This window comes from Clinocottus analis, unplaced genomic scaffold (genome assembly GCF_023055335.1).
Source record: "Clinocottus analis isolate CAN_PGR_092001 unplaced genomic scaffold, fCliAna1.0.p SCAF_24, whole genome shotgun sequence".
In the NCBI taxonomy this organism is placed as follows: domain Eukaryota; kingdom Metazoa; phylum Chordata; class Actinopteri; order Perciformes; family Cottidae; genus Clinocottus; species Clinocottus analis.
This window is the reverse complement of record NW_027175976.1, coordinates 2,903,932-2,927,500: the sequence shown is the minus strand read 5'-3', so window position 1 is coordinate 2,927,500 and position 23,569 is coordinate 2,903,932. Positions and strand designations below refer to the sequence as shown.

General features: G+C 45.4%; 2 protein-coding genes across 11 annotated transcripts in view; both read left to right on the top strand.

Moving 5' to 3' along the window:
* The window catches only part of LOC137793984 (chloride intracellular channel protein 5-like), a 6,285-nt gene extending 3,401 nt beyond the window's left edge, over window positions 1-2,884 (top strand). For both annotated transcript variants that reach the window (XM_068590485.1, XM_068590486.1), the window contains exons 2-6: window positions 177-286; window positions 649-774; window positions 864-970; window positions 1,321-1,502; window positions 1,577-2,884. In XM_068590485.1, coding sequence (XP_068446586.1) covers window positions 177-286; window positions 649-774; window positions 864-970; window positions 1,321-1,502; window positions 1,577-1,741 — 690 coding nt within the window. In that variant the 3' untranslated portion in view covers window positions 1,742-2,884. The remainder of the gene's footprint in view (window positions 1-176; window positions 287-648; window positions 775-863; window positions 971-1,320; window positions 1,503-1,576) is intronic.
* A 1,162-nt stretch (window positions 2,885-4,046) lies between these two features.
* The window catches only part of mgat5 (alpha-1,6-mannosylglycoprotein 6-beta-N-acetylglucosaminyltransferase), a 53,527-nt gene continuing 34,004 nt past the window's right edge, over window positions 4,047-23,569 (top strand). The window contains exons 1-6 of one of the 9 annotated variants that reach the window (XM_068590694.1): window positions 4,859-5,029; window positions 5,666-5,942; window positions 6,056-6,121; window positions 13,397-13,471; window positions 13,588-13,857; window positions 16,972-17,136. In XM_068590694.1, the coding sequence (XP_068446795.1) occupies window positions 13,617-13,857; window positions 16,972-17,136 (406 nt within the window). In that variant the 5' untranslated portion in view covers window positions 4,859-5,029; window positions 5,666-5,942; window positions 6,056-6,121; window positions 13,397-13,471; window positions 13,588-13,616. Of the gene's footprint in view, window positions 4,192-4,858; window positions 5,030-5,456; window positions 5,604-5,665; window positions 5,943-6,055; window positions 6,122-12,737; window positions 12,863-13,396; window positions 13,858-16,971; window positions 17,137-23,569 lie in introns of those variants that run through there. The other 8 variants (XM_068590692.1, XM_068590696.1, XM_068590693.1 and 5 more) reach the window with 8 other exon arrangements.

Here is a 23,569-nt window from a genome sequence, read left to right as displayed (position 1 = left end):
AAGCACTGATTGTTCTTATTGGATGATGGATAGGGTTTGTTTAAGTGATTGAGTCAGGAGTGTGTGTGTAAGTATGTGTGTGTGAGGGTGAATCAGTGTAGTGTTAGTGTCTTACCGTGTTTTCATGTGTCTCTGTGTGTGTGTGTGTGTGTGTGTGTGTGTGTGTGTGTGTACAGGCTGGGCGTGATGGGGAGAGCATTGGAAACTGTCCCTTCTCTCAGCGCCTCTTTATGATCCTCTGGCTGAAAGGCGTCGTCTTCAATGTGACCACTGTCGACCTCAAGAGGTAATAACAACATCATTAACACTTCAGAAAAACACAAGTACGGTGACAATTTAAGTATGGCAGGGACCAATAAACACAACATCCCACGACACGGTGTTTGATTAAGCAGCTTAAGAGCAGCTTTAAGATGTTATGCTCCAAATACGTGAAGGTAATGAACAAAATCCTAAATGGTCACGAAGCTTCACTTAAAAAATAAATTGTTATTTGGAAAGGAGGCCCAAGACAGCGTTAGCAGTAACACCCTGCGTGGCTTTAGACTGATAAAAGGGCATTATTTGTTGACTGGAAACTGTGATATTGAAGTGCCATTTAGTTTCAGTTTGATAGCAGAGGTCGTGAACTGATTCCACTCCGATTAGGAAACCGGCTGACCTTCACAACCTCGCCCCGGGGACACACCCGCCCTTCCTCACCTTCCAGGGGGAGGTCCGCACTGACGTCAACAAAGTAGAGGAGTATCTGGAGGAGATGCTGGCTCCACCAAAGTAGGCCTCGCACGCGTAAATACGCACGAGCAGGAAAAGGAAATAGGGCCGAGTGACATCCAAACTAACGCCATGTTCGTGTTTCTCAGGTATCCCAAACTTGCGGCAAAGAATTGTGAATCCAACACAGCAGGGAACGACATATTTGCCAAGTTCTCCGCGTACGTCAAAAACAAGAAGCCGGATAAAAATAGAGGTAAGTAAAACCTATTTATCTCGAATTAAAACTTGCCCCTATGAGATTTTGCTTTGCCCATAGACCGTAAAATAATAGAGAAAGAACATTGCTAACCACACATGACAGCAGTGGCGGAAGCAGTTCATCCTGTTTTCTCCACTGGAAGGACATCCTATAGGACACTTCATCTTGTTTTCTCCACTGGAAAGGCATCGGAGAGGGCACGAAGCATGATCATTACAGAAATAGATAAGAGACATGGTGCCAGTTTAAAATACATCCAGTTTGTTATATGGTTATGAACAGGAACACTGGTGTAATAGCGTTCTTGACCTTGTAACCTGTGTATGTGTTTGTGTGTCCTTCAGCATTAGAGAAGAGTCTGGAAAAGGCCCTGGCTAAACTGGACGAGTATCTGATGAGTCCCACCCCGGACGAGGTTGAGATGGGACACCACAGAGGCGAGGGCGGATCCAAACGCAAATACCTGGACGGAGACGAGCTGACGCTGGCTGACTGCAACCTTCTGCCTAAACTCCACGTTCTCAAGGTAACCCGCTTCTGGACTTGAGTTTTGACTTTCTGTCTCGACTTCTAGCACAACAATAACTAGTTTCCCCGCAGGTGGTTTGCAAGAAATACCGGAACTACGACATCCCGTCCGAATTCAGAGGGTTGTGGCGTTATCTCAGCAACGCCTACGACCGAGATGAGTTCACCAACACGTGCGCGGCGGATGTGGAAATCGAGCTGGCCTACAAGGATGTCGCTAAGAGGCTGGGGAAGTGAAGGCGTCACTGTCGTAACTTCCTCTCCTTGTAGAGAATCTACCGAATCACACACACGGAAGGAAAAAGTTATTTTAAGGCAGGTGTGGTGAGATGTGGGTAAATGTAGCACAGTGGTGCGGCGTTTCAAAGAAGACAAACTGTTTTATTTTAAGTTGCTGTGCAGCATCTCAAGTCTTTATTAACACTGACTATGAACAAATGGAAGAGGCTGGAATTGTTTGTTTGCTGATGTCAACAGTTAAAGGCAGCCCAAAAATCAAAAATACATATTTTCTCTATTTTCCGTGACCCTGTCATGGTTTCTGGAAGGAGACATTTCTGTTGGATTTATTTTTTAAATGTGTTTTTATCTTTGGCGCCACGAGCCGAGTGCCATAGAGTCTCATTATATTGGAGAGCAGGCGGACATCTCCACGGCCGATATTTCCAACACTTGGCAACTCACAACAAAACAATCTAACTTGACATATAGCACTCCAGGTAAGAGAGAGAAAATGTATTCTTGATTTTAAGGGAGGAAATCAAACGTAGTTGGAGGTCGTCTCCTGACCTCTACTGAAGTATTACCTGTTCCTGCTCACAGCTAATGTGCTTATTAAATCTGCATAATCATATCGTAAATTTACATATGTAATAGAAATGATGGCTTGCATAAGTCAATGTTTGATTATTTTATCTGTTTAAACACCGTGAAGAATGTGTTTCAGCCAAAGTAATTTGTCTTTTATTGGGGCAGTGTCGTGCTGTCTCCCTTATAGAGGCAATAATTGAATGATTTACTTTTATGGTGTCGCACCACACTCAATGTATAATACTGATCGTGGCCATGAAATGGTCATGTTTCAGATGAAAATCTACACTTTAAATTTAATAGATCAGCGTACAAGGAAAAGGAAAAGCACCCATACACAACTAGTTTACCCCAGCTGGTTGTGTTGTTGTGTTAGTTTTAATCATGAATCAAGCTCTCCTTTGCTTTCAGCTCTTTATGTCTGTACAGTTCATTTTATATGTGTGAATATAATAATATGAATGTGATGTCATTAAAGCTGCAGCTCATATATCCTCATATTCTTTCTGATAATTAGAACCATGAACCCACTGTGTATAAGTCGCTTATTTGAATAATAAATCTATTTTCTCAGAGACTGAGCTTGAGAGTTGTGTATTTTTTTCCCCGTTGTGTTGGACATTGTGTAAAAAAAGCAACACAAGAATGTTTTGTTCATGCAATACATGCAAGGTCGTCTTGAGGCTGAGCAGTAATTACATATTTAGCCATTTAAACATACAAAATTCTGAACTCCCACTATTAGACCTTCATGAACAATAGGCAGGAATAAACAAAAGGAAAACCTCAAATGCAAAGACCTTATGAAGAACAATGCATTTCCCTCGAGGCGCTGCTGTGTACACAGCTTTTATCCACCTTTTTGCTTTCAGCGTTTGTTATCTCCTCACAGTGAGTTAACCGGTCTCTGTCAGCCTCTTTTACTACCTCAGAACAGAAAGTTTAAGGTTTTTCCTAATCACAGTTTTCAATTGTATTGTTCCTAATACTGGTATAAACACCAGAATTCAAGTACCCTATCTTTCGATCTAGTTTCCATAATAATCGCCTGCTTACCACGAAACAGTACAATTATAATGTACACAATTGAGCAGTGCTTTACTTTTCATGCACTTAAACAATGCATGTGTTCTCAGACCCGAGCTGGATTTCAGCATCTCTACATATAAACACAAAGGGCCCATTGTGTCATGTTACAGCCAGCAGATGGCAGTAAACACAAAGCTTTTTTTGGCCTGAGAGAGCACGACCATATACTTAGGGATCGTCCTGATTTATTTCTCCACATCTGAATGTCAGTACCCGTGGCTCACGATTGTATTAATTTACATTACCTGTATGTAGGCCTCAGTCAATCTCAGTGGTGGAAAATGTATTCAGTAAAAAATACTCATTAAATGGCCTGAATATTATGAGCAAAATGTATGTAATGTGTGTGACTGCAATATGAATGCTGCCAATGTCATTAATAAGTAACCTTATCGCCGATGCAAATATGTCATTTAGGTAGCAATGTAATGTGTTGTTGGTCAAGATTGAGAATTTATTGATTCATCTTGACATTGGCAATCTTAATGCACATTAAACATATCAAAAGCACGATGCGTAATTGTCACCTCCACTGTGTACTGCGCTGCCCTCCACGCTCCGTTTGCCGTGGGGTCGGTAACACGCAGACGGTCCCTCAAGTGTCACTCGCTTTTTCTGCAAGTGGGCAGACCGAGCGCAGAGGCTCGTGCGCAGCGCGCTGTGGTCGAAGTCTCTCACAGTCTGCTCGGCTCAACGACATCTCCGCCCGCTCGTCGCCTCTGGATTTTTACGTCTCGTTTACCGCCTCGTATCACCACCGTGGGCCACCGACAGAAACCGTTGGAGAGGTAAGCCTCCCCGTTTTTGTCTGGGTCATTTGCTCAGACAATGCCGCTGGGGAAGAAGGGGCGCAGTGTTTGGCCGTGTGTGTGCCCTGGGAGTGAGTGGGGAGGACGAGGCGGAGGAAGAGGGGGTGACTTGTCATTGCGGCGGTGCGTGTTTTGTTGTGAAATGTGCGACGGTCGACCGGAGAAAGCGACGAGCCTCTAAAACAAACTAACGGGCGCTAACGGCGCGAGGAGACGGCGGGTAGCTCGCGAGCGAGTCGGCTAGCCACAATGAAGCGAACGTGGTCAGAAACGGAGCTAACGGCAACGCTAGCCGCGTCTTCTTCTTCTTCTTCTGTTTCTTCTTCTTCTTCTTCTTCTTCTTCTTCTCTACCCAGTTCGGGTGTCGGAGCGTTAACCGCCGCAGCGTGCCATGGGGGTCCCATTGTTAATTCACTGCCGGTTTAGCTAACTAGCTCGTGGAAGAAGTCGTAGCAACAGTCTCGAACAGGTTGTTTAAGAAACGACGTTCAACTCCGCGAGAGTCGTTCATGTTCAACAGATAAGAGATTCACATTAGTGTTAGCCGTTATTCTGTGCGTGTGTGTGTGTGTGTTTTTGTGTGTGTGCAGGTAACGTTGACCGCTGGCACCGTCAGCGAGCCCGGTGACCGACGACGGTGAGAGAGCGACGCGCTCACTCGTGCCTCACGGCAGTTTACGCAGAGACGGCGCGATAAAACATTAACCAGGCATTTCGCCTTGTCACACACATGCTCGGGAGACATATTTATGCTTGGGGTGGGGAGGACATCTCAGCCTCCCCCTTAGCTTCCAGTGAGAGGATGACACGCACACAGGTAACTGTCATGTCAATATGATCATGTTAATTCATGCTCTTCAGTCTGGGAGAACCGGTATTTTTGGTCATCGGTTACACAATCCAACACCTGTTTTAACCATAATAATATATATAACAATAATTAGTGTAGCATGCTGGAGTGTTTCACCAGCAGGCTTAATGAATCCTGAAGTGAAATCAGTCAGTGATCAGCATGTCTGGAGAAGGAGACGCAGGGTTTTTCTGTCCTGATGTGCATTAGGTCAATCAGGCTCATTGAGGCACTTAGCTCACCAGTGATGTTCAGTCATTTTCAGCCTGTAATCAGGTTTCAACATGCTGATTTGATTACACAAGATGTATGTTGTGTCATCGTCATGGAGACTGCGAATGTGAGTACTTTCAACAAGAACCCCCATCAAAATGTCTCTTAAAAAAAAACAAGAAGATGCTTGGGATTTGTTTTTGGGGGGCGATCAGGAGGACATTTCCCTTCTGAGACTGTGAAGTAGATATCAACTTTATTTAGCATGACCCAGTTAAAAACAACCCAAAAAAGCATCGAGCTAAGGCTGTTTCGTGGCCGTCCCAAGGTGAGCAGCCCCCTGGCTTTATGAAGAGCTCTTTCAGCCACCCTTTTTATTTTTTTCCACAGGAACCCTCGGGATTATAAATCCCAAGGAAAAGGAGCTTTGCTTTGGTGGCATGCTTCACTGGCAAGAAATGGTGTGTGTGTGCGCGTGTGCTGGGGGGCTTGAGTGGAGAGCGAGCATAGGCAGCGGAGGAATGAGGAAGGAGGGATTGAAGATGGAGGGCTCGGGAGGCTGTGCTGATGGACGCCACGCAGGGAAGTGAAACCTTCAGGGCTTCCTGCGATAGAAGGGGCTGCTGTTCTCACAGCACTAACGCACGCACACACCTGTCAGAACGAGGTATGGAATTGACTCGTTAGGAGGAAGATCGCCAGAACCCCCTCTCCACCTTGGCTCTCCAGTCTGAAGAGGCTCTCTCTCCATCACGTGACGCACGCTTTGCTTCTTTACAGTCGGCCTACTGTTCGCAGCTGCACTCATTTATTCGTGCCGCACGCAAAGGGATGTTCATTGGTCAGGCAAGTCACAAAGCAAACACTAAATCCCCTTGAAAATCTGTTTTCACATCGCGGGCGGGAAAACACAAATAACTGAAGAGGTAATAAAAGGAAGATTATATATTTTTCTAAAGGCCTTCACTGTAACCACAAACGTTAATCGCATCCTCAATTTCATGCCTGTTTTTGTCTCGAAGACACTTGAAAGATTTCCAGCACATGTTGAAGTGCTGATAAAAACGTTAAAATGTCATAAGAGTCTTACTATTGTACAGCTGTTGGCGAGGTGGCTGCCTCTTTCCTTCACTCCTCAAACCTGAAATACGGGAGCGAAAGTATTCATCTTGGCAACTTCAGTTGGCCACAATAATCTGGCAATGCGAGTTGCCAACAAACTACTGGTTGTTACGAGTCTTTGCATTTGTAATTTTGAATAAGTTGTTAGGATGTTGTTTAATAACAAATTGTGGTGAATTTGAAATGACCGACAAACATGGAAAGGGATGACATTTTTCCGCGCCAGACTTCTTTAAAGGGTCTTTAGAGGATTTGGATTGCATTAAGAGCGAAGACCAGCATTAGGATTAGCTTTATGTCAGGGAAAGTGTTCTCGGCATGAAGTGTGCCGCAGAGGGTTAGGGTTTTATAATGTAATGCAGTCAGCGAAGGCCCTCATGTTTGCAGAATATTCTGCTTTTACTTGAACGTTCATTCGAGGTATGATTCTTATGTGTGTGTGCATCTTTTTCCACAGTCACTTAAGCTTTGTTCTTTTGCATAGCGTTTGGAGGCCGGCTTGTGTTGGCATAATAACAACAGGGCTTGTATAAGGTGGTGACAGGGAGAAGGAAGTGCTACGGCTGCCTTCGGCACCTCATCTGCAATTCCTACCCACACTTGTCAGCGAGCTTGTTTTTCGGCATGCAGGTCATGTTCACGGCGGTCTTGTCCTCTCCCTCTCGTCTCGTTGCATGTCGCGGCGGGTTAAATTTGTTTAACTTGTTAAACCACGGTGGTGTGATGAAAGAGATGCCGTGGCTGGTTTTTTTGCAGACTGCTTTATGAAGCGTGTTCTGTTTTTTTTTAGGAAGTACGTCCGTTACAAAGTCCTCCACCACAAAGGACAGAGCGGTATGCAAAGCCGGTTAGACATTGAAAACTCAGGGTCATATATCTGATGTTTAGAGAGCCGGCAGTTCCTGAGAATTCACTTGGTGGTGTTGGTCTTCATTGTCTCACAGAAATGGGAATTTCCCGTGTTGTAATTTTTTTTTGTATTATTTGGTCCCCACCTACATGGCTCACTTTTCCTTGAAGAGGGTGTTAAGTTCAGCGTGTTTTCTTTCTCCCGGCTCAAAGTGCTGAGGCGATTCCTTTTTGTGTGGACAGTCAAGAGCTCTCTGATTCGCTCCCGTGCAGAGAGGGACACGCCAGTCCTTTGGCTCTCGGTGTTTTAGCTGTCTAGAGATTCCGCCTTATCGGATCTATTCCTGATTGTGATTTCTAATCAGCTGTGACAGCGGGAGTAAACAAGACTGGTAACCAGTGGACTGGACAGTTTTGTCGATTGTAAGCAAACTCTGCTTTTTTTAAGCGGTCTCAGTTTGGTTTTTGCTCTGTGCCAGGGTTCAATTGACGGCTTTCACACCAGCCCGAAACGACAAACAAAACTAAAGTTTGTAACTTTTAAAAACTGAAATACCAGTTTTCTTGTACAGATGTTTTTGTTGTCAGTCGCGCTTGTGACAGACAAGGTAAATAGAAAAGGGGAGTACACGTGACAACCTTTTTTAGTTTGTGTGTTTATTTTGAGATACTTTTTTTTTTAATGTAAATGATAATGTGCTTGGTGTTATCTCCCTTAGTGGCATGTCACTTCGCTCTTGTGCATCACCACCCTCTTTTATCTGTGCAGACTGACGCACGGGAAGTCTGTCTTTCCCCTCGTATGCAAAGGCTCAAGCTAACGACTGAAGCTTTCTCTTGTCTTTTGAATATGTGAATATTTCCCTGCCAAAAACTTTAAAATTGGTCCCCCTGGAAGAAGTGTTTGAGCCCATCAGTGACTCAATAAAGGACACATTAACATCGATCTGTGTGCCTCTTGCGTTTTAGACAAACTTCCTGGTTTTTGCTGCAGGGGAAGCCCGTCTCATGCCGCCGGGGTTTAGATCTCCATATCTGGTTACGAGCTGGACTCGCACCAGTAACCTGGCGGAGCAGCAGCTGGGCCCGTTCCTCTGGAGGGCCCTGATGAATAATTGAGAGGCGGGGCCTGTGTGAAGAAGTCCATTAAGATGCAGAGTCACACCGGTCCCCATGGCAGCGGGGCCATATTATCGGGATCATGTCTCCTTTGGCCGGGGCAACTAGCAAAGTGTCTGTGTGGGAGAGGATGTACAGCGACCGATGGGAGCGGTTTCACTTTCCTTTTTAAACCGAAAACAATCCCAAAACAGGAGCCATTAAGCAAACATGCCAAATGGATCAATCAGGGAGAAAGGTGGGTTGAGTGAGGCACATTAACTCTTCATATTTATAAAACTGTCTTTCCATGTTTATTAGCTTTTGCTGCTACATTCAGTCGTTCATAAATATGACGTGTGTATAGGAAAATACTTACATTTGGAAACCTGGAAATATCCTGTGAATTTAAGTCACTTCATTTTAAAAATAGTTGTCGTTGATGAATTGAACTGATTAATGACCTTTTTATAGATGTCCCAATGGCCTGTGGAAGCTTTGTGAAGTGTGGCTGTCATAAACGACTTGATCAAATGAAACCGGTAATAGTTAGATGCAGCTGTCAAAGGGCTGCTGACTGTCACTACACTCGGGCGACTCTGAAGTCACCTGAGTGTTAGACGCCTGGCTCTACGAAAGACTATTTATATTCAGGAGAAAAATGGATACTTTTTTCCAAAGCCGATCCATAATTGATGGCCGAAGCTACATCTAGAGCATATTTCTGTGGTTATGCAACGGGCTTTTAGTGTACGTTATTTCAGTTCGGTAGAACGCTCTCTCTATTTTCGACCTGGAGTAAATGCACTGGAATTAATCCAGACCTCCCTCCGCCTGCTTCACCTTTTCTAAAATTACCCCCTAAACTGCACTTTTAAAGGCGTTATTTTCGGCTCTGATCGCAAATGCAAAGGAAATGGACGGACTCTTTAGCTCGCTCGGCCATCTGGCCCGCTCTTAACAATTTAGCATATCACCGACAGAACAAGGGCAGAGGCTGCGTGATTATAGGACCTCCAGTGGAGGGATATTAAAAGCCTAAGATGATTATTTTGACAACGCTGAGATATCATCTTTGACTCTAAATCCCTGCGACTTTACCATAAACCAGATACATCTGTGCACACGAGGAAAATAAACCAAGTGCCCATGATTGTGACATAGAGCATTTATTGTAAAACTACATATTGGCTATTTACTGCTTCCAATCTGCAGGTATTTGTTAGTCTGAACCTCTGCAGGTATTTGTTAGTCTGAAAAGGTATTTCTGAGAACTCGGGGGGGGGGGAAAAGGTTGAAATGCTGAGTCAGGGTTTGCTCTGTTGCCAGTGAACAAGAAATTGACTCGACTCTCAACCAACATGCATACACCGATGTGTGTGTGTGAGGCGCACACCCGCCCTTCAGGCTAGGTTATAGGTTAGGTGGTTCAGTGTCTTGCTCAAGGACACTTGAACCAGGAACCTCACGATTGCTAGACGTCCGCTTTACTTCCTGAGCCATTTAAGGCTGGATTGGGGTCACCGGTGCAAACACAAAATTCACTTTTTACATGTTAATTTTCCTCGTTCCACTCACGAATGGCTGTTACTGCATCCATCTGTAAAAATATGCTTTTGTTAATTCCTCCCGAGGCAGTCGGGAGGAGAACCGACCCTCCTCCTTTCATGTCGGGCTGAGTGTAGCGGCACAACGGTGTGGTCGATACTGGAAACTGAAAAACAAATGCAATTTTTTTAGAGCTGTAATTTCAGCTCTGTTGTTGTCCCCCTACAGGGGAACAAGTCTTTTGTACCAGATATGGGAGGATGCTGATTCCTCCCAGGCCTAAATGATTCAATTGTTTCTGTCCTCACTGCTTCTTGAACCCACAGGGTTTCGTACACTGCCGCTTCTTCCAACAATGAGAAGAAAAAAAAAAAACACTCAGCAGGTTGTTAAGTTATCATCTCAAGTTGCGAAAGGTCGTATATTCAGCAACCTTAGCTGGCTGTCAACACGGTTTTTACTTGGCTGTTGCTGCTGCGCCAGAGGGCTTTCTGCCAGACAAATTAAGATCCTGAATTAGAAACCAGAAGGTAACCGAGAGGAGATTGTACGCTCTGCTGCTGGGGAGTAGCGGAGTGGGGGGGTGTTGAATAGCTGCATCACACATCAAGATTTACCAACAAAGTGATGAGCGTTAAATAAGACGCCTTGGCGGAGGAAATCAGGCTCTGACTGACGACTATTCAGAACGTTTTGTGTAGGTTTTGGCTTGTGCTCTCCTCACGACGTCAGAGGAGGGTTCCTCCTCGATGAACAGCCCCAAAGCCCCCCACCACACACACATGCACACACAAATTCATAAATAAATTTAAAACACAGCAAAGTGAGAATCAAACACAAGTAACTAAAACACACACACGGTTGTACAAGTACTTATATACACACACGTCAATCGACACACGCGCATACACACACACACACACACACACACACACACACAACCTTGTCTGTGCCCAACTAGCAAGCTTTTCCCAAGCAATGAGAGGCATCCGATGTTATCAGCACTGCAGATTGCACAGCGCCACTGCCAAGGGCTTGTCTCATGAATTCACATTGCGGTGCAGAGACTCCCCCCATCCTCCCCACCAAAACATTTGGATTGCACACATCACAAAGCAAATTAGACTTAGTTAAACGTAGTAATAATAAAAAAGAAAACATATTTTGTCTCTCTTTTTTTCCCCGTTGTGGACGTCCCTGCTTTGTTAAATACAAAGATCTCTGTTCACACGGGAAGCACAACACAAGCCTTTTGTCTTAAATGGCCGAACAATTATGGTTGTGTCATAACCCTCTGTGAGATTCCAGGCCCGGTCGGAGGCTGCTCGCAGCTGTCTCTGACCTATTTATAAAGCCGATGGATGTAAGGTGAAAGGAGCCCTTTTGTGTGGCTTTCCTTTTGTGTTTCTTGGGAAGATTCTGAGGATTTTTCCTGCCAAACGGCTCCAAACCGACACAATCCATCGTTGCCACGCGTCATTCTCAACACTGACCGCTCTGTGATTCAAGAAAAAAACATCCACGTTTAGTGTGTTGTCTGTTTCATTTTGTATTCTTTGTGTTGTGACCTGGTTAGAGCCGCTTTTGAAAGATGCAGTCTAAAAGCACGGCTCCAGAAATCCCCTCACCACACTTAGCCTCACTTAGAGCTACAGCGGTCAAATGCAGATGTGAGAGCATGCAGTGTCTTTTCAGCTTGATTGCATGCTTAAAAGATGATTTTTGTTGTTGTTTTTGTTGCTTGACGCCCAAAGCCAGAGGCATTTTTTTCGTCAGGCATGGATTGCCTTGAAGTCGTCAGTGAAGACTTGTTGAACTGTTAAGCAGCTTCACGAGCGCTGCAGGGGCCGACTCATTTTGGCATTAGGGGCAAGAGTTTTGATGGTTTTGGCCAAATGTGTTGTCCTTGACAATCAGCAGTAAAGATGGCAAGCGGGAAATTGCATATTGCTGTTTAACATTTACATGAATTTGCCTGGTGGGCTTTATTCTCACAGATCTGTGAAGCTTGCAAAGAGGAGAAAAGGGGATGTGATTATTTCAATATGAACGGCTTTTTAGGAATATTGTCTACTTGTGTTTGCGCTGATCAGATCACACCTAATACGTCTGAATAAAACGTTACGTGTGTGTCTGTCAATAAAAGATAAAACAAATAATACATAAAATTTGGTTTTGCATATGGGAAGTTGTACAGACTTTGTTTTCCGTTGCTGTAAACATCAAACGGTACGTGCATTGTGAGTCGCAGCCTGAAAGGGTTTTTTGTGCGACTTTTAGACGGCGAGAAATGGAGCAACAGCACATGATGTGGTTTGTGATTCTGAAGACTAACACCTTGATCGCGAGCCGTGTGTTGAGCTCTGGCCTCCTTCACCCTTCAGAGATGTCTCACGTTAAGGTGAAATCCAGGTTAGACTTAGGACACTTTCCACCGTCAGTTTTTGTTCGTCCGAGAATAGCCACGTTTTATTTTGTACATGAAATAATTGACAGATTAATGAATCTAGAATTTAGAGAATTGTCATTGCCCTACTTTCACTTTGAATTTGTCCCTGACCTTTTGATGCCTGCACACTTTTCCTTTTAGTGTGAATAAATGAATAAAACCGTGACCTTTTTTACGTTTCAACACACAAGCTCATCCACAAAACACACGCAGACCAAGAGCAACAGCTTCCCACACTTGTCTCGCAGAAAAGCCTGTTGAACGGAACAACAACAGAAAAACAGAAAAAGGCACGTACTTAAAATTCTGTCCTTGTTCTCGCTTGCCAGCGTGGGAGATAAATCGAAGGCTATCCAAATGTTTATGTTTTGACCCTCTTGCATTAATCTCTTACAGCGCCATCAATCACAAAGATCACACTGTCTGAGTGAGACAAGGCTGCTCGACGTTGCCTCTCTTTCAGGAGACGCATTAAACTTTAAATTACTTTTGAAGACCTGCTCTGTTTTTTCTTGCTTAAGGTTTGTATTGCTTTCATGTCAGACATAATCTACACCAACATGCCCTTTATACTTATTTATCCTTGTGAAAGAGAAGATTTCGAATGGATGCTGGGCCCCGTATATGCTCTCTTTGCCAATTTCCTTTCAAATATATATTTTTTAGATAAAACATACTTACTACACTGCATGCCTGCAGTGTGGTCCGCTGCAGCTATAAGCCGGCTGCCTCGCTCAAAGTAACAGACCACTGGCTGTGAAGTTGCTTCCCCTCTTTCTTTTGAAAATCCGTTGCAGAATCGTTGCATCTCGGTGAGGCAGTACATCGCATAAATGAGACTCGGCTGTGTTTGGGCGCCATATGATGGCGTTACTTTGAGCTTACGATCTGCATTTGTTCTCCGTCTTTATTATGAATTCCTGAATTATGGCTAAAACTGCTGACTCATTGTCCAATTATCAGAGCTTCTATCGTAATGTTGGGTTGGGTGATGGAACTCCCTCATTGTGATCATCATGTCCTCTCATCTCTCTTTTCCTCTGCGTCTGTGGCAGGATGCAACAGGTCGGACTGAGTCCACTGAGATGCTGCTGAGCGGTGAGGATGGGCCAGAGAAGGAAATCCCGCCGGTGAGGCAAACAAGCCGCGCACCACCTCCAAAGACTCATTGACTAACGCAGCCATGCCCCGGCTGCCCTCCTGAGTGCCCCTCTCCCTCACCTCTGCACCTCACCTCAAAAATCAGAGCCACTGCGGCACAACCGGCCAGTCAGCATGGCCACGCCCTTCCTGTGGAAGCTGTCGTCCCAGAAGTTGGGCTTCTTCCTGGTCAGCTTCGGGTTCATCTGGGGCATGATGCTGCTGCACTTCACCATCCAGCAGCGAGCCAGCCACGAGAACAGCGCCGTGCTGAGGCAGCAGATCCTGGACCTGAGCAAGCGCTACATCAAGGCGCTGGCCGAGGAGAACCAAAGTGTCATGGACGGGCCCTACGTGGGCACCATGACGGCTTACGGTGAGTGGCCAGCTTCTGATCTGCACCCCATGTGACCTGAGAGAGAAGTTAGAAATGTCTGCTGTGCGTCTGACGCTGGTAACCGTGATGTGTACAGCTCCCTTTCCCAGGAGCGGCACGCTATTAGAGACGGAAAATGTATTAATTGATGCTGTATGAGCCACAAGGTCTTTGATTTTCAATAACATCACTATACCGAACCTGTACCCGCTAAGAGACTTAAGATGTGAGGTCGCTGGCTACGCCCGTCTGTTTGTACATCTTCTTTACATTGTGCCGACTGGTTCCACTTGTCTTCCCCCTGAGCAGGCGCAGCATTGCTTTGCATTCAAGAAAACCTGGGAGATTTAACGCTGATGCAGCCGCACAATACTGTAATAGCACAGTCCAGGAGACCCATCAATAAGTTATTCATGCCGTTAATAGACCTGTATGGCTCGATGGGAGGCTTCATTAGGAAACCTGAGATTGGAATTGATTCTCCCTCTAATGCCCAGAGAAACAACAGGATACAGTAAAGAAAGTAAGATTAGAACGAGCTGCCGGGGAACGATAAGAAACCAGTACAATACTTGCTTATCTTATTTAAAAGTACAAGGTACCGCTTGATGGAAATCAAACATTTTGTACAGCTACAATTCCTAAGACCTATACTTTTTGTTTTTCTACGAGAAGAGAAACTCTGTCTGATGACAACACCCTCGTCAATCATGTAATTTATTATTATTATTGTCTATAGGTCTTCCTGCCACACAATCCCAGAGTTTCCAGGCAACGACAAGTGTCTTGTCCAGTTTCCTCTCGTACGACAGATCGATGTTTACGGCGCTGCGGCCGCTGGGCCACAGTCTGCTGACCGCAGTCGCAGCATCGCATCCGTTTCGCGTCCCTCCATTAGATGGGGAGGCAGCAGGATCCTCGGCGCTTCCTGTGCTCACTCATTTTGGTCGATGATTCGCCCTGATACGATCTGTAGGAACAGAGTTTCCTCCTTCGATGCCCGTAAATGCCCCATAAAAACTGAATGCGTTTGAATTTAATGTTGCGTCTCCCGAAAGCCCATTCGTCAAGTTGGGTCGGTTTTATTTCTGTGGTCCGGTATCGCACGCTTTCCTCGAGGGGCTTTATGGTCTGTGCAGCACACAGCACCCTCCTTCCTGGGCGGATTAGTGACCTGTTGAGCAGCACGATGCTGGCAGACTGCCTGTTTATACACAGACTGCCTGTTTATACACAGCCACGATTAGATACTCTACTAATCCGACATCTAAAATATGTTCTTTAATTTGTAGTGTGTCTTGATTTTGTCATGTTTTTTTTTTCTCTTCTCGTTTAAATTTCATCTAAAATGCAGTTTTATATTAAAGTTTGTAGTTTGAAATACTTGCGACGATACAATTGTCTTGTTGCTGATTATTCTCTGTTTGCTCCAAAAAGGACAAAGGAGAAATCTTCCTGTTGGTCTCTAGCCTAAGAGCGAGTCGCGCCATTCAATATCTATTAGATTTCACGAGTGAGCGCATCGGTGCTACGTTTGCACAAGTCTCTCTTCCTAGAGCTGACTTCAGGCGCCGTACAGTCTCGTTTCTCAACGGTAAAGTCTCCAGCGACAGGGATACGACCCTCGGTCGCGACGCTGCTCCAACGGGCCGGTGTTGGGATTCAGGAGGATGTAGCTGCCCGTGGCGAGGACCGAGTGAGCTTGGATTGCTGGTCTAATCCTCTCCGTCCTCCTGAGGGCGGAAGGTCATTGTGTGCTATTACGTTGGTAAGATACGGAGACCCCTTGACAGGCCTGGCTGAATCGGATGACAAGAAACAATAGGAATCACTGATGAATGCCTCGGGCTTATGCTCCCTTGTAATCACTTCTCTTTAATGCTCATGGGCTTAATGAAAAATCCCAGGTCATCGTGCGTCCAGATTATTATCTCCTATGACACTGTTATTAAAAGCAAAGTGTGTTCACCGTTCTAGGGTTTGTTTTGCAGCTGCGTCACCTCCTGAGAAATAAGACTTATTTGAGTCGGGCAGAAATGTGTCCCTCGGTGAGCTATTGCTCATCCGGTAACCTGGCAGCAGCAGCATCGGTGCACAGGAGGAAAGTAGAGGCATCACTCACAGCGGCGTGATGAAGGTCGCGTACTTGAAGCTGCACGTTTAATTATTGTACCAACCTGAGAGCGTTTTCTTGCTCTCATAATACATTTTTACACGCACGGGTGTTTTTCACACAATGTCCATTTATTAAATGTTTTTTTTCTCCGTTCCATCTACTCTGCCGCCTCCGATTTGTAAATGCGGTTATTGTTTACACAGCTCTGTCTTTCCCATCGTGAAGCTTGTTGGCATTAGCTGAGGAGCTGCGATATTAAACTGGGCCGGTGAATCCCTCTTGATGTACAGCCTGGGGTCATCGGGCACAAGCCTGTGTGTGCCGGAGGTAAACAGAAGGAGGCCATTAACTCAGAGCCCCCCCCTCTTCTAATTCTGTTCGGCCCAATAGCTTTGGCAAGGCCGCTGCTCCAAAGCGCTTCGTTTGGTTTCCCGCCCCCGGTCTCGCTGCACCGCTCCTCCCGGCACCTAACTCGCCTCTATGAAAATGTGGCGGTGGTGTGTGTGATAGACGAGCTGCAATTATCGTCATCTGATGAAAGCACGCTCGATGAATCGCTTCTGCACACACACACACACACACACACACACATACCAAAAGCATTGATGTCACGGTAGACTACGAGGTCGATGATTGCGGCGGGAGCTCTTTGCGGCACAGAAATGGCATGTTGCTGGTTACTGTATGGCTCGAGCAGCTCAAAACAACTTAACATTTCTCTGCAAATGTCACTGCAGTTGCTGCCGGTTTACAGCGTCTTAACATATACTAAGAAATGAATCTGAAACAGTTTGAATGTATGCTCTATACGCTTATTAATGGTCAGCTTCCCTTCTCACATTAGTGATGTCTTGTGCAGATAAATGCTTGCGGCAAAAAAACAAAATAAACGGGTCACTCGCAAAGTCTGCGCTGCTCCAGTTTTACATTTCAATGAACCTCTAGCTGACTGCATGTCGCAATCACCCCAATAATCTGATTCCCATTCTTCCGTGCAGACTTGAAAAAGACCCTCGCCGTCCTGCTGGACAACATCATGCTGAGGCTGGGCAAGCTGGAGTCCAAGGTGGAGAACATCTACAACGGCACGGGGGGCAACCTGACCAACAGCCTCAGCACCGCCGCGCCCAGCGCCACGAACTCTGAGAAAGTAAACGTGGCGGGTATGTACTGCATCCTCTCTTTTGGTCCCGAGTGTGTTGGTGAGGGATGGAAAGCTGGATAGGGGACACAGATTTATCTTAAGTCGTCCGTAAAGGCAGAAATCTCATCCCGGAGGATGGGAGCTCTGATAGAAAATTCTCTCTCTCCAGACTTTGAATGAGTTGGATTCAAAAAGCCATTGTTTGGATGAACCATGACTCATGTGTGGGCAGGTATTACAGTTTCTTGTTTTCCAAAGAAAGCCTGTTGTTCAGGGTACGAACGCGCACAATAAATATAGTAGCCGAGGCTAATTAAAGAGATGAGGATAAGCTGATTGGGGTTGTTTTCTGCGACCCCCTTGTTTCATTTGAAAGATTCCCATCTCACTGCGCATAACATCCCCGAGGCACACAACCAACTAAACTCTGCCAGTATTGCTCAGTGCACACCAGGCACTTTATAGGACCAGACCGCATCCTTGGACATAATTCAAATAAGGCCTCCTCCGTTCACGCTGCATGACCCTTTTATTAGTTTTCATTGATTTTCCTGCCAGCTTTCAGATGATGAATTCAGCCCAGTTGAGAGAGCGAAGTGTTGGTTTTTCTGGGACCCCGGGACTTTTCTCTCGGTCGTTTGCGCAGCATTAAACCGTAGAAATGTGGAAACTGTGGTCCAAGGCAGAATTGGATTAGGCTGATTTGGTTGTACAAAGTCACATTTTGAATTGATCTTATCCCCGAAGACAGCTGCTGCTCTGCCACCTTTATCAAATGTTGCCTCTGCACTATTTTTCCTTTTTTAAAGATTTGAACGCGATAACACGGCCTATTTATGGACACGAGCGCCTCGTGATGACTCGGTGAAAGTCGGACTGACTTGTTTCTGGGTTATTTAAACCGGCAAACGCCAGATGCAACATCCTTTCTCAGAATCTAGAAACAAGACGGACTAGTTCATGTTCTCTGACTCCTCAATGACTTATAATGATAATGAGGTAAATATCTATGGTCAAGATGTTTCCTTGGATTTAGTATATGTTACTATTTCCTTGTATTGTTTTTTTTGCGTTTTATTGTGGTTTTCTAATGAAGCTTTAATGTATGTCATCATATTTTAAAAACCCTAAAAATTATTTAAATCCTCATTTTAAATGATTCAATTAGTTTTATGAAATGAAATTATGGATGTAACTCTTTCTTGGCTCCCTTTTGTTTGGATCACACACAACTGCTTGGAAACAATCCTACGTTTTATTCACTGGAATTAAACTCTCCAAATTGTATTATACTGATAATATTAGTGTGGCTGGATCTTTATCTGCAGCTTCCAACATTTTGGTACAAACCTACTTTATTATTATTATTACATTGTATTAACCAAAATTCATAATAATACTAGTACAAGTAAGTGAAAGGGGTTTTATAAGAATACATACAAATTAAACGACAAAAGAAAAATCAGATATTTATAAATATCGAGAGACTAACTGTATAAAATGCTGTTAAAACCTCCTGTACACCGCACACACTGTCTCCTCCGGCGGTGTGTACACTAGGGGGATCTGTCTGGTCTCGATCCGGCCATTGTGGACTGAAACGCTAATCTCGTCCACCATTGTCGGGGCAGTGTGGCGCGATGGTACCTGGACCCGTGACAATAACACCACAGTGCCCTATTCGCTCAATACTTCCGGCTGCACTCGCGAGAGACAACATTTGGATCCTGGATGCGGGTCGAGCTGTCGAAAGCGGCGACTCCATCCCTCTTGGCGACGAGCTATAAAGCGAGCCCGCGACACTCCAGAGTCTCCATCGGAGCGTGTCTCCTGTCTTGGAGTGGGTGGCAGCCGGCACTGCTGCCAACTGCTCCAGTGCTCCTCCCTGACTGCAAGGCAATTACAGAGATAAGAATCGGGACAGTGAGGGGAACACGCCTGGCTTTCAGAGAGGCCTCTATCAAGATGGAGCTGAGCAGCAGCCCTGGGACTGCGCCGCCGCCTCGATTGTATACATTTACTTGGCCAAGGACTCGCTGGGTCTCTTAATCTTTGTGTTTATAAACGGGGCCGTGGAGACGCACATGCTGCGTGCTAGAGCGAACAACCTGGCACCTGATGAAAAAGCTCTGAAACGTTTGTTTCCACCGAATCCCTGAAAGGAATTCCCCAACAAAGCTTTTTCCTCATGTTGACGTGTGATCGACGCAGCAGCTGATGAAAGGCCAACTCTCCCTCTGCTCCTCACGGCTCGGGTTGTGATCCGACAGCTGTACGCACACGGCGGGACGCGCTGTCTTTCTCGCCACTGGTCATCTCACAAAAAAATGCGGCCCCCGCTCTGGTTGTTTTACAGTTGTGCGTGTTTTGTTTGGTTTTGCGATGCTCTGGAATAGCTCTGGCCTTGTGATGCTGCCGCGTTAAGCCAAGGACAACGGGCACAGGAGCCCCTCGTGGGATCAAAACAAGTCGATCTTTTCTCGGATGCCGCTCGGCGGGAGGCAGATGGGACTCGTTCCAACAACAGCCCGCACCGCTGCGTCTTTGCCGGCTCTCGCTGATGGGGCTAATCAACCTCCCCAGCGGTGTTTCATCTGTGTAGGCCGGCCCGCGGCGTGGAAATGTAATCTCCTCCTACACACACACACAAACACTCGTAGAGTGGCTGTAACAAATGGTCAGGTGGTGATTTGCAACCTCCCTTTATCCATTTTGTTCCCTCTAGGATTTATTCCTCCGCCTCCTTGTGCTTAAAGTTATCAGCGTCCCCCCTCGCAGCTCTGCCACGCCGGCGCTGACATTCGCCAGATTTGTAGCGCCGCTTCACTTCTTTCGGTGAACAGAGACCTGTGCTTTCACAGACCAGGGCGTCCTCGCTGCTTTGTCTTTCTCAGCTATCGATCCGCTGGCGTCTCTGTTTGCCAGTCGCAGTGAAAGATGACACCCACGGTCTCAATGTCAACAATGGGGCAGGGACAAGGGCAAGGTTTCTGCTGAGGATTACACATATCCCGGTTACCTCACGACTCCGCCACTCCCTCCACTTCATCTTTCAGTTCAAACATTCACTTGTGTACCTCACACAAAGACTCTGATCCTGCAAAAAAACTATATAATTCCTCTCCTCAGCAGTCGCTTACAGTTAACGTTTTGATACTGGAAAAACATCTTGAGGGCCAGATTTTGAGCAGGATCTGTGTTCTCTGTTGCGCTCCTGAAGGCCTGTTTACTTCCTCAGCGTGCCAATCGATACTAATAAAGTACACACAAAACCCACTCGGTGAAAATAAGATGCTGAGAGATGCTGTCCGATCCCACGCGTTCAAACACCCGCGTGAATACTAACGCTCATCTCCCTGCAGCAGAAATCATTCGTTTTGTCAAGGTGCCGATTTATACTTGCTTATGTTTTCCCCTTTTTGATGTTTTTCTACTGCAAGTTGCAGCAAAAAGAATAAAAAAAAGTCTGAATAGACAGTTACTGAAGGAAAAAGTGAATTAGAGATGCTTTATATGCATTTTATTTTTCTTGGGGACGAATACGACGCCTTTCCTGCTTCACAATAAAAGCTCGTTGGATCATTGCCAGCGAGCTTATGATTGTTCTCTTATCTTCCACATGCTTAAAACCACACTTATCCTGAGAGTGAAATGTGTTTCCCTAAAAACGTTTGCACGAGAGCTTTGATTTATGCAACACAATTCAAGTGTCTCCTTCTCCTGCATACAGTTCAGATAGCGGTGTGATTACTGCCGCAGCAGGACAATGAGCTCATTCTGCCAAGGTGTTTTTTTTTGTGAGTAGGAAGGAATGGGCAGTGCTCAGTCGCTCTCTGTTTGATTAAGTGTTTTCCACTTTCTTCTGTGTGTTTTTGAGGCAGTTATTTTGATTCTGAATTATATATTTCCTCATTTGAATGTGTTTGCAATAAAAAAGAAATGTAATTGCTCCCTTTTGGGAAACTAAAATATGATCTGAAAGAAATGGAAATTAATAATTTCACGGCACACCTTTTTAAGCCACACATTTACAGTGTGTGACCTTTTATATATAACAAAATAAATAAAAATAAGCACACCAACATAGCACTTTTCAAAAACATGCCATTTATAAGGTTTTTTAAAAGTAATTTCTTAATTATTCAGTAGCATTGATTGAGGTCTAGAAGATGTGGTCTGTATGAAAACCAACACTGTCTTTAAATGAAGAGTGGTTTTAGAGGTGTCTGTTTCGTCCACCATCGGTCTGAACTAGAATATCAGGATTTGACGCTGCAGTGGTTTTCTCCACTGAAACAAAGAGCGAGAGCCGGCTGCTGCATAACAAGAATATAAAATAACAGCTTCTCTCTCATCTGTAAATCCGCTTGAATCTGAAGGCCACACACTCACACACAGACACACCATAACAGACCATATGTTGGGTCTCGTGCACTTTTCTTCATTTTCCTTCGTTTTAATTCATTGAGCGCTTTGCAGACCGGAATTTTCTAGATATAATTTTGGGGTGTCTTTCGGACGTGGAATGACAAGTGCATAAATCCAGTGTTTGCCAAAGCAAAATAATCTTTTCTTCTTCTCCTCCTCGTCCTCTGCCGCTGGGCTCTCTGCATACTGCATGGCTCCGCATCTTCTTTCCTCCATTGTCTCCTCTTCCCTCTGTGTGCCAGTATTCTTGTTGTGCTGGTTAAAGCCACATCCCTGTAGGAATATCATCTGCATTGCCTCCTTCTACCAATTATCAGCCGTTTCCTGAGGCAATTTTCTTCTTTTTCAATCCACACGCACACTCTCGTGCACTCGCAGCTTGCATTCATTCTGCTGATTTCTCTTTAGGCGAGAGGAGCAGGATCCACATGCGAGGACAGAGCAGGCCGATGCAGCCACACTTGAGAGGAGAGTAAAACGCAAAGATGTGTTTGAATGCGTTCACAAGTTAACAGGGAGCTAAAACCTCCGATAGTGAGATAATCTTTTGGGTTCCTACATTATGCAACTCTCAAGCTCTCGAGCTGCCTCTCTAGATCACTGCACACCACTGCGGCGCCCGTCAGTTTAAACTACAGCATGCCGAGCGTTTACTAACTCCCATGTTTACAGCAAACACAAATTATCTGGCAAGTCAAGCTCGTCATAAAAAGCAAAACCGCTTTGAAACCTGCGCGTAACTGCTTTTGGTTCAGAGACGGCGATCTCTGTTTCAGTTAACGTCCCCTCTCTTTTCAGCAACAACAACACGGCCCGGCCCAGCCCGCTGCCTAAACCCAGCAGATTCCCAACCAGATCATCTGTGGGACATGAGTCATAGCTCTGCATTAGCGAGGAGGAGGAGAGGATGGGGCGGGGGGGCTGATCATGTTTTTTTCTGGCGTCCCCGTGTCCTTCGTGCCGACTGACAAAATCTTCCTCTTTGGATATTTTTCAGAGAGAACAGTGCCGATCAGATTGGCCGAGCACAAAAGAGGGATTGATTACAGTCCGGAGGACGGCGGAGAAAGAGGAAACTCATAATGGGCTGGAGTGTGAGGTTACGTGGAGATATTTGGAATATTTTTTCTGTTGCCTCAAGGACTTCTCTGCGCGGGCGGTGCGAGTCATGTGTTTTGACCAGCTCCACACACGTGCCCGTCACACTGGAAAGGCCCTGCTGCGAGCCTTCAGGTGGCCGAGGGCCCAGCCGAGCTCATCTGAGGCGCAGCGAAAACTTGCTCCTTTATAACCGCAAAACTAGCCTGAGAATAAACATGTTTTTAAATTTTTTATCAGTGTCAAAATAATCCAGGGATGGCTTTCTGTGCATCCACAGTTACACTGGAAACAGGAAATGCTGATAGTGACTTCTGCATACTTTTAATGGTGCCCCAATTTAGACAAATATATAAATCAAATGACTATGGCGTCATCCCACTTCCTGTTTACACTTATTCATTCTGGAACCAAAGGTCACGATGGAAAATAATCACATGAACGTCCGCATGGCACAGGGTGGTTGGGTGCTAACACTGAGAGAGGGAAACTGAGTGGAGCTCGCTTTGTGTCACTCTGTGGCTGAGAGGATGGCGTCAATCATCCAGCCGACTAATTGATGAGGCACTGCAGACACACACACACACACACACACACACACACACACACACACACACACACACACACACACACACTCTGATACCTCTGCTTAGTCTCGCAAAGTGCATCTAAAATTAGTGTCTCTGAGCCAGTGGATCAGAGGACATGGAGATTATGAAAGCAGCACTTTTTAACCGTTTTTTCCTCTTCTCCCCTCCAAAAGTTTCATTTTCCACTTTCGTTCGTCACCGAGGTGCTTTTACTTAGAAACCTCACACAATTGTCACAAAACGTGTCACAACGCATCGACAGATTTAGTCACTCTCTTACAAATTTGCCGTCTGGGAAAATGTTTTGTAGTTTTGTACGCCTGAGAACGAAATCAA